General features: G+C 42.8%; 1 protein-coding gene across 1 annotated transcript; it reads right to left on the reverse strand.

The window, feature by feature from the left end:
• Nucleotides 1–9,189: 9,189 nt before the first annotated feature.
• LOC106940378 (neuronal pentraxin-1-like) lies at nucleotides 9,190–13,491 on the reverse strand. Its single transcript, XM_015023109.1, has 5 exons — nucleotides 12,967–13,491; nucleotides 12,523–12,727; nucleotides 11,461–11,702; nucleotides 10,924–11,103; nucleotides 9,190–9,603 (listed from the first exon to the last, which is right to left on the reverse strand). The coding sequence occupies exons 1-5, from the start codon at nucleotides 13,384–13,386 to the stop codon at nucleotides 9,382–9,384; spliced, it is 1,269 nt and encodes a 422-aa protein (XP_014878595.1). The 5' UTR covers nucleotides 13,387–13,491; the 3' UTR covers nucleotides 9,190–9,381.
• Between the last annotated feature and the right edge of the window lie 1,118 nt (nucleotides 13,492–14,609).

Genomic DNA, 14,609 nt, shown 5'->3' on the forward strand with positions numbered 1-14,609 from the left:
TAACGAACGTCTTCCCGGCCCGCCCGCTGCTGCACCAAGCACACACAACCGCAACAGAAATTCTCAATCCTTCGTCGAGGAGCCCGTTCAATTATTCATACTGCTATTGCGGTGCTCTGGCACAGAGAGCAGGAGAGGGGAAGGGAGAGAGGGGTGGAGGAGGAAAGAGGCGAGAACAGGAGAGGGAGGACGAGGTGGAGGGGAGCGGGTTTTATCTAAGAAAGGGGGCATCACAGATGGAATATGTATGTATCCAGAGGAAGAATCTGCATCGGCCTCCTGCCTCTGCATCACCTTGTTGCCTAATGCTCCAACTTTAGTTGCTCCTTTTGATTTGTCTCTTTATTTCACATTCTTTTCCGATTCCTTCTCCGCTTCGCCTCGATGAAACCAGCCTCACGAGTGATCGTACTGACCTTGACTAAGAAATCTGTCTTTGCTTAACCCCTGCAGGAGGATACATCGCTCCACTCACAGTTCACACTTTACAACCCCCCCGAGGAGTAGGACTGTGAAAGACAAGTCTTATATCTCACCCAGAGCATCTTCGCAAAGCTCTTGTCCTGCTCATCTTCACACGAGGCGTTCCTCCTCTGTCTTTTTTTTTTGCCTCCTTTTACTTCCTCTTCTTTTTATTTTCACACCGTTTTCTTTTCTTTTCTTCTTGCCAGCTTTCTCGGTGCAGTAGAGTGCTGTGTGAGAGCTGCCCACTCCCCTTCCTCTGGAGGAAAAGAGCGGGAACACGAGAGAGTAAAAAGGATTTATGGCAAATGAAAGGGGGGGCGAGGGGAAACCAAAGGAAAGAGCATGCGCCAGTCGAGTCATGGTTACAGTGAGAGAAATAAAGATGATGAAGGTGGTGGAGGAAGCGAGGGCACAATGCAGAGCAACCCTTCAAAGAATTCAAACCATTTGGGTCTTTGGCTCAAACTGTATATATTTACCACTAGCGTTCAAAACAATGTAGAGGCCAGGAAGAATCACTGCTTTTTTTTTTGTGGTAGAAATCACTCTTTTACATTGGCAAACAATTCATTCTGTGCGGCTGATTCTGTGTAAGTGAATCATTTATTCAGAGGTTAAATGTTGAAATTAATAAAAGCGTGAAGTTCAGTAGTTGAAGTCGTTCCTCCTGTGAGCAAACGGGTGTCAACCAGGTGGTCCTAATCTAAAGACGAAAACAGCAGATGCTGTCCATGCTGGCTATCCTCTCAAAAACATTTCAGTTCAAATAAGCAGGCTGCTGTGACTAAAAAGTTAATTGTATAAAACATGTAAAAATTTTAGACATAATCTTAGATGATTGAACGTAGAAACAACAACAACAACAAAACAATGAGGGAGAAAATAGAAAACACCGTTCAAATGGATACGATGTTTACATCTGTGATGTTAGGAAAGAAAATCTTTTCATGTGGCATGTGTCTAAAACAAGGCGTTTACGTAATTGGTTACTATGAACTGCTAGCTCTTTGGGGGGAAAATGAGGCCCACGGTAACACTGAGCCTCCACCATGCTCAACTGTGGACATAAAGTGATTTCTAAAAACAAAAAAAAAAGCAGCTCAGAGAACTACACTAACATTTAAAAAGTGAAGAAACCCTGACAGTTATCAAAGTATTAGAGTAATTTTGTGCATCGGGTTGTTCAACTTTAAAAACAAAACTAAAATACTGTGAAATTATTCCTCTTAAGGTCCACATTATGTTAACGCATGGTGAAATGTGAAGTGAGCGCTGGCTCAGGAGAAGCTAAAAGGCCTCAGTTCAACAGAAAACTCAAAACCCACTGGAAAAAAAAACACATCTAGAAAGTGTAAGGAAAGACCACAGAAATGAGGATATATTCATGGAGAGATGGGTTATAACTCAGCAGGGCTACAGATCAAACACACACACACACACCCACACATACACACGCATACTTCAAGCGTTATAAGAAAATGCCTGAAAAATGGGACTGTCCATGCTGGCTTATCATCTCATACATTTTGTAAAGAATAATCTAAACGTAGGAGTTTTCCTGTGTTTTTTATTGTTCCAGGAGTCGTTCTGGTCTGCAGCAGCTGGCTCAGACGTCGCTGTCGAGCTGAAGCCTTGTAGCAGCCACAGGTCATCGCATCAACCTAACAGGAAGTATATAAGCCGAGCAGACAGACATCATGTAGTGCTTCTTCAAACTGGTAAGATGGACAGTGTTTGAAATTGGGAAAAACTTATGCTGAAAGAAAAATAAATGAAATGAAGAACAAATAATAGCATGACAGACTAAACGATTTAAACACAAAATATGGCATTCATTCATGCCTTTGCCATCAGTCTAAACAATTTTCATTGGTAGATTAAAAGTGAAAACCCTAAAGACAGAAATGTTCTCAGTGGTTTCAGTACTGCAGACCCACATGCCCTTTTTGCACATAATGTAGCTAACCCAACATTACTGTAAATGTAGAAAAAACATAAAAGCTCAGATTTCAGACATTCTCGACTGGAATACGATCATTTGCATGTGAATGAAGTGGATGGATAAGAGCCTCTCCACAGAAATCTATTTCCATCACACCATAATGGATGCACCAAGCTGCTTGCTGCAGCGACACCAAGGCAGGAGCCAGTAATGGTTTTACGGCCGTTGGTGCCGACGTGGACTTTCTTTCCTGGAATAATTTATGATGTGCTTTTACAAAAGGCCGCACTCTGGGGAGAGCATGAGGGAGAATGTGGAGTTCAGTAGGACAAAAGAAATAAAGAACTGTTCGCACTTCCTACTCACTGAACCACAACCGTATTGCGATTTCATTCCTCCAGGTTCAAATTCTTGAATTTGTGATTTTAACCAAACTTTTTGGTGGCCAGTGTTAATATATTTTTTTTTCCCACTACATTGTACAGATTTGTTAAATAAATCTTGGCTATGACAATCCTCATATAAATCAACTAATTAGCTAAGATAGTCAGATAGTCTGTTTAAAATTTTAACTCGCACAGGAGACATGCAAGCTTTTTTTGCAAGAAAGAATTTGCTCCCTTACTGACTTCTTCTGTTCTTATCCAACAACATTTTTATATTGGACAACGCAAGAACTTGAATTTTTAAAATTGTGAGGGAGGAAGTGCATCCAGACCAATTTGACTTTGCTCAGGAAAGTATTTGCCCTATACGCCTAATGCAGTTTGTTTCAGTCGTTTGGTGCGAATCATTTTCGACATTTGCAAATTGCATTTCTCGAAACATTTCGTACAAATAGCAAAATAGCATGGATTACCTGCAAAAGCAAAAATCCCTAGTTCATCTCTCAAAATTAAAAAAAATGCATTTCTTTCACATTGTGACAGTCTGCAGTATTATCCTGCACAGCTCCAGTTTCTGCCTCTTCTCTTTAACAGTACCGTTTCACACCTCTCTTTGAAAGGTTTCTTTTCTTTTTTTTCTTATCCTCGTCATATTTGGCTGGTTCATGGGACACTGCTGTAGTGGACCTGTGAAGCCCACTGAGACAGCAGTGTGATGCTTTGGCTATATATAGAGAGGAATTACACTCCAGTTGTTCAAAAAGAGGAAATAAAGGAGGCCTTCATCCACCTTGAGCCCAGGCGGCCCAGGAAGCCTCATTATCCCCCCTGCGTCCTTCCAGGAAGCTTCTGCTGATCAGTAAATGCCACAAGTTTCACTCCCAGCTGTGAGAGCTTTCACCGCAGGGGAGAGGGGGAGGGATTATTTTTTTTTTTCCTTGTTTTTTTTTTTTTTTTTTTTTTTTGAGTTGGGAGTTGTTGGGAGTCCACTTTTAAGGGTCTGTTTCAATCCCTTTGACTGGTTCAGCTCCACACCAAAGCAGCCTATCGATACCGCACCGCTTCATCACAGGCCAATATTTGACACGGTGTCAGCAAATATTCTTTTCTCTGTTATTTATTGAGCAAACACCACCAAAACCCTCCGTTCAGGAAGCTGTTTTGTTACCCTAATCTTAACAAGAGCAATTGCAGTGGCTCCAAAGTGAAGCATGGTCTGCGTCCCGCCTCTGCCACGGGGGACAGCTTATGAATTAATGAGATGTCAGCCAAGGTGTCACATCTTTATCCACTCAATCTCTCCGAAAGAAAATAACAACCCTCACAGAGGAACCGATGCATCGTGGCACCGTGAATCTTGTCCGTCTCGGCGGATTGACTCCGGAGGCCCCGTCTTTAAAATATACATGCTACTTTTTTGGCATACGGAGTTTATCTTTAATTAGTTATTGATTTGATTTTGGCTATTGTTAACTCAGTTGTGATGTGAGGAAAAGCAAACATACGCAAAGAATGGCTGCAGTAGAGGGGTGGGATGAGTCCTGTTGGAGTGTTTCAAGTTTAGTTTGTCATCTAATATCAAAACTAACCAAAGTAACTGGATGTTTCGGAGATACTGGCGACGTTAAACACCAGTCCAGAAAACGTAATGAAAAAGAAGAGTCATTTAGGAGTGAAGCTTGGGTAGATATCGGAGCTGAGGTGTGTACTGAATGACTCTTGATTGCAGGATGCCTTAGAACAAATAAGCAGTGCCCTGCACACTTTGTCACGCCTCATTTTGTTGGGATTTTATGTGATGACCAATACGGTAGCTTAGAAATGTGAGGTGAAAAGAAAAGCCCACTTGGTTTTCAACTGATTTTGTGTACGATGGAGAGAGAAGCAACAGCAGAAACCGACGTGGAAAACAGCAACCGCCCTGACAAAAAGCGAGCTTTGAGAAATCAGCCATCAGTTTCACCTCCTAACTTTGAACCTTCGTTTGTTTTTTTTTGTTTGTTTTTTTTTCACTTTAGTTTTCCATTGCGAAACTTTGCTACTATATGTCTAAGGTCTCTAACAAGAGACCACTGTGTTGGTTTGCAGTGCCAGATGACGAAATGCCCTGGGTCATGTGATCCGCAGGCAGAACCTTATGAAACATGTTTCACCTGAGCAGCAGAACAACCTCTCACTGGCGCTCTCTGCCCTTCAGGCTGGTGTTACGACGAGTGCCTACGGTGAAACTGTACCGTAATCAGTCGACCTTCTGCGTCTGCCAACTCGCCTCGTCTGTTTTCATCACGCAAAGTTGTCAGTCCAAGACTGTTCACGTAAGAAGTGGCTTAATCTTCGAGACGAGGGTTTTTAAAAAAAAAAAATCCTCCTTTTGGCTGCTCGGATCTATTTTTGGTCCGTCTGCTTAAAATTCTGCACAAAGCAGAGTCTGGCGCATGAATGCAATCACACTTCAAAAATATCCTCCATCACTGCTCTGCAGCTTTATGGCAGGCAGGCATCTGCTGTATGCAGCGGTTATGTAGCGGGGCGTCGCGTGGAGTGGTGTCAAAAAGGTCAGACGGGCTTGTGTGGTCCGCCGAACGCAGCTGAAGCTTTTGTCATTATTCACTGAGCGGTGCAACGACTGAGATGAGCCTTCTGGTCTCAGAGTCTTACATCATCATGAAAAGATTGTTTCCTGGGAGCACAAAACAATGCTCTTCGGAAAAGTTTCATTTTCAAAAGTTTCACTCAGAAGGTATTTCATGCGTTCTCTCCGAGAGATGAATGCTTGAAATGGCTCATTAGTCCTTCTTGGGTCTGCAAGCAAAACAAAGTGTTCTTGAGCTTTAAATCACACACAGCAGCAGGGGCTTAGGACAACTCGCTCGTGAATCAAATCACTTCACCTGTTTTTATACGCCCTGCTCAGAAACAAGCGCTTTGCACCAATGAATCACCGACAGCTGCTGAGAATCACAAGGAGACGAAGGGTCGATGCGCTCTCTCAAAGAAAATCCACTTCAAAGTCATACTGAGATTTAAGATTTATAACTAATAAATGCCTGCAATTAAATCAATCTGCGATTAAGCTTAAAGTGATCAAATTTAGACAGCTTTAAGGACCTTTTGGCCAGAAGCATAACTGGAGGTGGTCATGGGACTTTTGGTTGCTTGATCCAGATGTGTTATATTTATCTGGACAAGGCGTTCCCATGCCCCTTGAGAAATTTTGCGGTGTTGCTGCTGGATGGTGCCGCAGATGTTATGAAGGGGTTTCTGATCCCTTTAAGCTCAAAGCAAGAGTAGCGTCCGCTGCACAGTCAGCATAAAGTCGATGCTGTTCCCAGCGGACTGTCTCAGGGCTGTTTCTGCCCTTCAGGATGTGGAGCTGAAGTGATGGAGAGAGAGAGAGACTGCTGGCTGGTTTGGTCTCAGGGCGTCAGCTTTGCTTTTTGAAGACGTTGTTGTTCGGTTTGCTTTTTCAACCTCAAGCGTGTTACTGAAGAGGCTGGAGTCAGAGGAAGCTCCTCCAAGTCTGAGGTCAAAGTTTGCAGCCTGAAAACTATGGACCGCCTCCCTCTTGGTTGGGGAGTTTTGGTTTTAACATCCTGCTCATCCAGTTCTCTGTCCAGAAAACCTGTTTCTGAAAACCGCAGGTGTTTAGTTGTCAGACGGATGTGAAGCTCAGTGACAGCTCATCTTAAACTTTCTCACTCTGGAGAATCTGGAGCTGAAAGAAAGATGCTGAAACATTTAATTACCATGTTGAACAACAGCACATACAAATTACCAATAAATCAGAGACTTCTTCAGCTCTGATCCCGGAAGAAGAACTTTTGCTCATTTAATTTTGTTCATTTGAAATGTAAAACCTCTCTTGTGTGGATACCTGTTATGGCCCTCTAATAGACTCTGCATGGTTCCTTTACTCTCTTTTAACTATGAAAGTATCAAATTAGAAGTTAGCAGTGTTGGGAACAAGGCCTAACCAGGAAAGACCTGAATGCCAAAATGAGGATGTCTCATTGTGTTACAATACATCTAACATCAGATGGGGACATTTGTGATCAAATATTATCCACAGTAAGACTGACTTGTTAGACTGTCAAGAATCAAAGCACAGTCCAGTCTCGGGTATTTTTTTTTTTGGGGGGTATTTTGTCATGCAGGGTGTGTGTTCTGGGAAAACAGAGAGCGGGGAGGGGATGAGAGCGATGCTTCCCTCCCCGGAGCTTTGACCTTCCTGACATTTACACATGACTGACATGAGCCTGAAATGTGGCCTCCTGCGCTCAGATAATTTCTCAAACTGTCAAGCTGGACGGAGGGCAGACTGCATAAACAGATTCAGATTTAAATACTGGGATGTGAAAGGGTATACAGCTCAGAGAGTCAACTGCAGCTAACGCTGAGTGGTTGGGAGAACTGATGAATATCAACTCATACATAATCTTCACAAGGGAACTTGCTGTTGGGCTTCTCTTTATTTACCAGCGACGGAAATAAGGGTCAGTTGATGGGAAGAAAAATGGAGATAGATACAAGAAGAGAAACCTGGCAAGGGCTTGAAAAGACTCAGAAATGTGACTGAGGTTAGTTGACTTTCCAGGGTGACAACAATCCCAAACACACATCCACCACCACAACTGAATGGTTCTGATCAAAGACAATTATCTCCATCCAAATCTGACTCATCTTGAGCTAATTTTTAAAGAACAGATAAATGATCTCTACAAGTGCAAAGCTGCGAGATGTTTCCTCAAAGCCTGCAGTTGCTCATGCGGTGAAAGTGGTTATGCAACGGCTTCACTCAGGGGGGGTTGAACACATCCTGCACACGCTGCACTTGTCCAGATTTTTTATTCGTAAAGCAACAGGAAGCAGAAAAAATTGTAATTTTCTTTCACTTCAAAATTCTGCACTAAGTTGTGTTTTTTTTGTTTTTTTGTCACATATAATCCACATAAAACACGTTTGGATTTCAAAATCAAAGGGGCATTCATCATTTTGCAAGGCACTATATGAAATGGAAGTCTTAATCAAAGTGAAAGTGCCAAAAATGTTGCTCAGCTTTAAATACACAACGTGTCATGTGAGGTAAATCTTGTTCATAAAAGTGAATTGGTAGTTTTTGTTTTATCAGATGGTGGAAGGCTGATAGGACCAGGCATGTCTCCCCTCTGAATGCCTCCATGACTCCAGTGCAGGCATGGGGCCTCGCAGCAGCAGCAGCAGCAGCAGCAGCAGCAGCAGCAGCAGCAACAACACAGCTTGTGCTTCCACCTTTACAAGAGACACTGCTTCGCTAACAGGCATCTGTAAAAACCCCTCTCCGCCTTTGGAGGTGCTCCCTCTCCGTCTTCACAACCTGATGTAGAGGAACACCGCAATGTCTGTTTCACGCACACAGAGCCAGAGATACTTGATGACATTTAGTATCACAATTTTATTACAAAAATTAAATTTTTCATCTGTCAGTTTTGCCATGCTTGGAGCATATAACAATACAGTAAAAAACCCAGACCCAGAGAGGATAGTAAAGCAGATTTCAACAATGCTTTCACAGCACTCTTTCAGTCATGCTGTTACTATACAGACACTGTAACATTCCTAATACAGAGTAGTACAAACACCTGCCGAAACACGTCATGTCAGATAACAAACTGTAAGTGAATCACATTTACCAACGAGAGAGAACAAGAAACTTAATCCAGCTCAAGAAACAAACAAAACAACAAAAAAAAAGAAAGGAAAGGAAAAACACAAACTAGTAAACACTGAATTTGCAACTGAAAACATACCAAATGTGCTGAATGTTTGTACCAGCCCAAGGCACCCAGGCTTTGTAGCAATGTTGGCAAGTTCACGACATTCTTACAGGGAAAAACTTGAAGCGAACGATGATTACAAATCGACTTTTACCCGCAGTCTGACTTTTTGCAGAGTCCTTCCTCCTTTGCAGTGTCCTCTTAGTCAGTCACAGTGCAAGTTCCGGAGGGTGGAGAGGGTGTGAGGGTTGGGGGGCGGTAGGTTGGGAGGGTTTGGGCATCGGGCCGAGGAAGAGGAGGCTGGGGGGGTCATTAGGAGCTGTACCGCATCGGACATCATTTCACAGCGCCAAACACTGACAAAAATTGGATGGACAGCGTAATCTCCCACTGCCGGAGGAAACAGGGAGGGTGTGGGGGGGGGGAGGCTAATGGGACGGTTTATGTAATTCCTCACTTGGATTGTGAATCGTAGAAACATAAGGTGCAGATTGCCAGCTGCCAGTCCAAGACGAAAATAAGCCAGAACGAAAAGCTTAGGTGTGCTTTCAACTGAACATCCAAGAAAAAAACAAAAAACTACAAACAAAAAAAAACATCAGATACCAATTTTGAGGAATGAGATTTTCTTTTTTTGTTTTTGTTTTTCCTCCCCCTTCTCAAGTTTGGAGGCGTTGTTTTTTGCACAGGAATACCTAAGAATGACATAAATCCCAGATTTAAGCTTACCAATTACTCTCTAAACAAAGGTCAAATGAGGACAGGAACGACAAAAGCTCAGAAATACACGGAGGCCTTTTTTTTTCTTTTCTTTTCTGAAGCAAGAAGCTGCGACTCAGTTGATTGAGCTGCACGGCTCGAAGGTCCATTTGGTGGCACCGCCAAATATTTCAATGTTGCTCTCTGTCCAGGAGAAGACGTTACCGACAAACGCTTTGCTGTTGCAGTTTGCCAAGTTGGCGATTTCAGTGGCTGAGAGTTTCCTGTTCCAGATGTTTAAGTGTGCGAGTTCGCCAACGTATGCTTGTGTTGCATCAAAGCCTCCACCCAGCGAGTCCTGTGGATCGACAACAGAGCACCGTCAATGTATGAACCTAACTTCCAAGGGCTTTTCACATTTTGTCTCATTACAACCATAAGAGTACTTCACACAAATTGTGACATGGAAGAAAGCTGACGTATAATGTTTAAAATGCGAAAATTGCGTTATGCTTTTAGGATGCCAATCACGTCGTTAAATAAACCAAAACCCAGCACAAACGATTCTCTCCAAAAAGTCACCAAAACAGCAAATCCATCCAGCCTGCCTGGATCATTAAGCGTTAATCAGAGAAGCAGCCAAAATGCCTAGAGTGACTTTACTGAATCTGCAGCGGAGGTGGGACAAGTCATGCACTTCCACAAATCTGGACTTGATGGAACAGCATCGGGAAGTAAGGCACTGTTGAAATAAAACTATAGAAGAAGGCTCATTTGCAGGTATAGGCCTCGGGGGTAACACTGGAGGGAGGAGCTGCAGACTAAAATAGTCATGCACTCGATAAACCTGGCTCGGAAGTGTGGAGAGGGTAAAGAAAACGTAAAGAAAGTCATAAGAAGTGTTGTTTGTAGGTTCTCCACACACCGAAAAGGAAGCTGGTAAAAGGTGATGGGGAGAGATGGGTTCAACCAAATACAGAGTAAACCTGGAACAAAGTCTGCAAAAAGTTGCAGAAAAATTTAACTAGGGCAGAAATTCACCCTAAACATACAGCCAGACCTATCAATAATGTTTGTTTGTAAACAGTTTTTCATTTCACTGCTTATGCACCGGGATGTGTGCATAAGCAGGGATGTCATTAATCATGAGCTGAAGGTTGATGAATGCTTCTTTTTTATTTTAAAGTGCTGAATTTAAACATTAAAATATGATAACAAATAGTTTTGTGGTTGAAAAATCTTTAAAAATTGTTATGAAACAACGGCATTATGTCAAGCAGTTTGTCCTCAGACACAAGTTTATTTTGCACTATAAAGAGAAAGAGACAATATAAATGAGAAGAAATTAGCTATTACCAAAGTTCAATACTACTTCGGTGTTTGCTAATTGAACTCTACATCTTTAATGAATCATGCTTTATCCAAATTCTCAGAATGAAATTATGCCTCAAATCTCAAATGAACACAGTAATTAGACAGCTGAAGCTTAACCGGACTCCTCTCTAAGTGTCCCCGCAGTCTTATTTTGTGAATATCTCCACCTCTAATCTTTCTTGCGAAATTAAACAGATAATAAGTCAAAGGGTTGTTTCCACAAGACGTCTGCGAGGGATTTGGGAGCAGAGGTTGCGGTTTTTTAAATAAAAAAAAAAAAAGAAAAAAAAGAAGGAGTATTCACCTGCTCTTGTCCCAGAACCAGAACTCCATCTGCTTTGATAGGGTGATACGGTGCCAGGTTCTCCCCGTGGCCCTGCTTCACTCCGTCCTGGAAGGCCTCCCATATCCCGTCGCGAATGGTCCACGTGATGCAGAGGTGATGCCACTTTCCGTCGTTGATGCTGAACGGCAGTTTTGCAACCTGAAGAGAGGAGATAATCTCCTGAGTGCACCGTCTTTTCATGTTGGTAACAATATCCTGTTCAGGGTACACAATGGTATGAATGATCAACACCCTCTCATCCTTCTGCTGAATCACTTCCTCTCTCACGTGTCTCGCCTTTTAGGTATTTATATAAAAATAGCCTCTATTGAGCAATTCATCACCTGTTATTATCCTGGTTTTGGTCTGGCCTTTCTGACTCATCCAAGCACAATAAAAAATAAAAAAAAAAGCGATGAAGCATTTTCCCACAGTTTGGACCTCTTAAAGCTAATTTGTGGATAACCTCAATCAGCCACAGGGTCTAAATCCAGGCGTTAGAGACTCAAAACTGACCTTGTCGTTGATAAGGAACTCCATGGGGTTGTTCCCCCACTCGATCAGCACCAGCTCGTTGGCTTGGCCTGGAACTGCGTAGGAAAAGGGCGTCCCCAGGCCGGGTGAGGCGCTGGACTTGATCCACAGACACACGCTAAAGGAGTACATCTCGGGGAGAGTCCTCTTGGCTTTGGCGTACATGTAGTTGGTCCTAAGAGGGAAGGTGAGCTGGAACCTGTCTGCTGGCCTGGTCTCTTTGCCTGCAGATGAAAGGGATAAGGAATTCATATGTTGATTATGTAATCCCTGGCATAATGTAACTACATTCACATTGGTGGAGTTAACTTACAGAACCTCTTAAAGGAGCAGGCTTCTGTTTATTTCGCTTTACAATGAAAATGTTTACATATACAGTAATGCTAAAATATGACATCTATTGGCTATAATTATGTTTAAACTGATACATAATTTAATGTGTATGTTTAATATTAAGTAGGTAACATTAAAAAAAAAGCATTACAAACATGCTGAAATTCTGTTCTGGATTTTAAGTTTTGGTTGCCACCCTATAAGTTTTAGTAATTAGTTTGAATTGGCTTTAAATGGAAGACCTCCATACAGTGCAGGTATTCTAATTACATCACATTTCTAGAAAAAAAAAAGAAAAAGAAAATAAGCCAGGGCGTTGTTGCAAATTCGTTCATTTGCATTATCACTGTGTGTATATTTTTTTCTACTTTTGAGATTACTTTTTTTTTTTTGCTGATGCAGAGGATGTCTCCGTCCCCTCCCTCTTCATGGCTTTCATTTACACCGTGAGCACGCGCATTTGCACGTGTCGAAATACTGAAAAGACCCTCAGCTCCAGAATGCGCCAGTGCCAGGCGCGCCCTTCAAACTTTCTCTCTACCTATGACTTCCGCAGCAAAGGTCCGCTTTGNAACCTCTAATGCAAGTTTTGTGATTCACTGGCAATGAGAAACATCAACTCAGCGAAGCAAAAGAGAAAACGGGTCTGGAGAAGTGAAACGAAGGCTGGTTCAGCTGGAGATCCTGTGCGTAACGCAAATCCAGACGCACCTTTCTCCAGGTCGGAGATCCGGTCGTGCAGAGAGGAGAGCGTGGTCTCCACTCTGTTCCTCTGGTCGCTCTCGTTCCTGTGTCCCGGCTTGCTTTCCTCTATGTTGACCCGGGACAGAACCTGCTTCTCCATGTCATCTATCTTGTTCTGCAGCAGATCCTTCAGGCTGTTCGCCTGCGCGCTGTTATTTCCTCGGCTGTATTGCTGCATTAGAAAGGGGGGGGGGGACAGATATGGAGTTAAAGACAAATGGAGAACACCATCTTGGTTTCTTTGCTGTTATAATTTTCCTTTAAATTAATATAAAGGGATTAAAAAAATGTGTTACTAACTCCCCAGAACATTCAGGATACTTCCCTTTGGCTAAATACAGCGGAGTTTAACTCAAGGGGAACGTTTGAATGAACTTTTTTGAGCCGTGAGCGCTTCTCTCGTCAGCCTACCTCCAGATTCTCCAGTCTCTGTTTGAGCGTCTGTAAAGTCTGTCCCAGCTGCGCCAGGGTGTCTGCGGTACCTCGGGATACATCCCCCATGGTGTTCTTGCCCCCCGGTCTCCTCCCCCCGGGTCCCGCCGCCGCCGGGAGGCTCTGACTCTCGCAGCGGCTCAGCTTGGACGTTAGCTCCTTGATTGTCTCCTTTTGGTTCACAATGGTCTCCTTCTGCTGCAGCACGGTCTCCCGCAGCTGAATGATTGTGGTCTTCAGGTCTTCCGCCGGTCCGCTGTTCTGCATCGCCGCGGTGCACAAGTCCACGTCTTTGGGAACTGACGTGCAAATAAACTGCGTCTGTCCAAAGTCCTGCGCGGAGCCCTCTGCAGCAAACAGGCAGGAGAGGAGAAAAAGTTTCCACGAGAATCCCTCCATGGTCGCCGCTCCTCAGTGAAAGCCTTCGGGTGTTAGAGAGAGAGAGAGAGGGGAGATAGAGAGGTTTCAGCACCGCGGAGCTGTCCACTAAAAACTGTGCGACGCTGCTGCTGTGCGCGCCTTATATAGCGGACATGAGGGAGCGCAGACTCACCGCATCACTGAGGGGAGGCAGCGGGTCCCGTTACACACCTACAGAGCCCTCCTTATTTAAGGTCGCACTCCGTGTGTTTGTGTATACAAAAGAGAGAACGAATAAACAGGAGAGAAACGGGAGAGAAAAAAAAAGAAGAAAAAAAGGATTCCTTAATAAATCAAAGCCTGAATCAGGTGGAATACGCATTTAGTCGCTGCTTTCTTAATGTATAGGGATAAGTGTGGACTTGAGAGGGCTGCTCCACTGGCGAGATACGGAATGGGAAATGGCTATATAAAAATGTTAACATGAATATAAGATGTTCCTGCTTTTTAATTATTTATTTATTTATTTATTTATTTATTTATTTATTTACCATCCACCTGGCCACGCCGGTTTGAAAACTTTATGGAGGCGCCCTTGACTAACATTACAAATGAGTTATGTCACCTGATGCACTGCAGATTCTTTATTGCGAAAATAATACCCATAATTGTTGGCAATAAAGTTTTCAGTAGTTATTGCATTTCAATTTTGCAGAAGAAATAAACCAATAAGAAAAGGCAAATATTCCCAAATAATCATTTTTCTGTAATTTAGTAAAAAAAAAAAAAAAAACAATATTTCTCTTTAGAACAGGAGCTCATTTAAATTTCATGATGGAATAATGGCTGTGGTTTTTTTGTTCTGTTTTTGTTTGTTGTATATTTGTTCTCCTAACAATCCCACCTACAATAATCTTAACATTTTCACATGATGTAACATTATACAGCGAGAAAATGTTGAACAGTTTTGCTATAAGAAGTAGCTCTGCAGTGGCATACTGTACTGCTTGTACAAAATAAAAACGATATGAATACAGTAATGCTCCTGGCAAAGAAAAAAAATACAAACACACTGATTTAAAATCTTCCTCTCGTTTGCTCCGGGTATGGTCCACCTTAAATGACCGCCGCTGCCCCAGTCATTAGAGTAGCTATCCCGGGGACAGAGTTCCCAACACAGCCCTATATTTCTCCCTAACTAGCCACTGTATGCTTTTCTTTCTTTCTTTCTTTCTTTCTTTCTTTCTTTCTTTCTTTCTTTC

Source organism: Poecilia latipinna, unplaced genomic scaffold (genome assembly GCF_001443285.1).
Source record: "Poecilia latipinna isolate Pla-1442-1.1 unplaced genomic scaffold, P_latipinna-1.0 Scaffold3200, whole genome shotgun sequence".
NCBI lineage: Eukaryota > Metazoa > Chordata > Actinopteri > Cyprinodontiformes > Poeciliidae > Poecilia > Poecilia latipinna.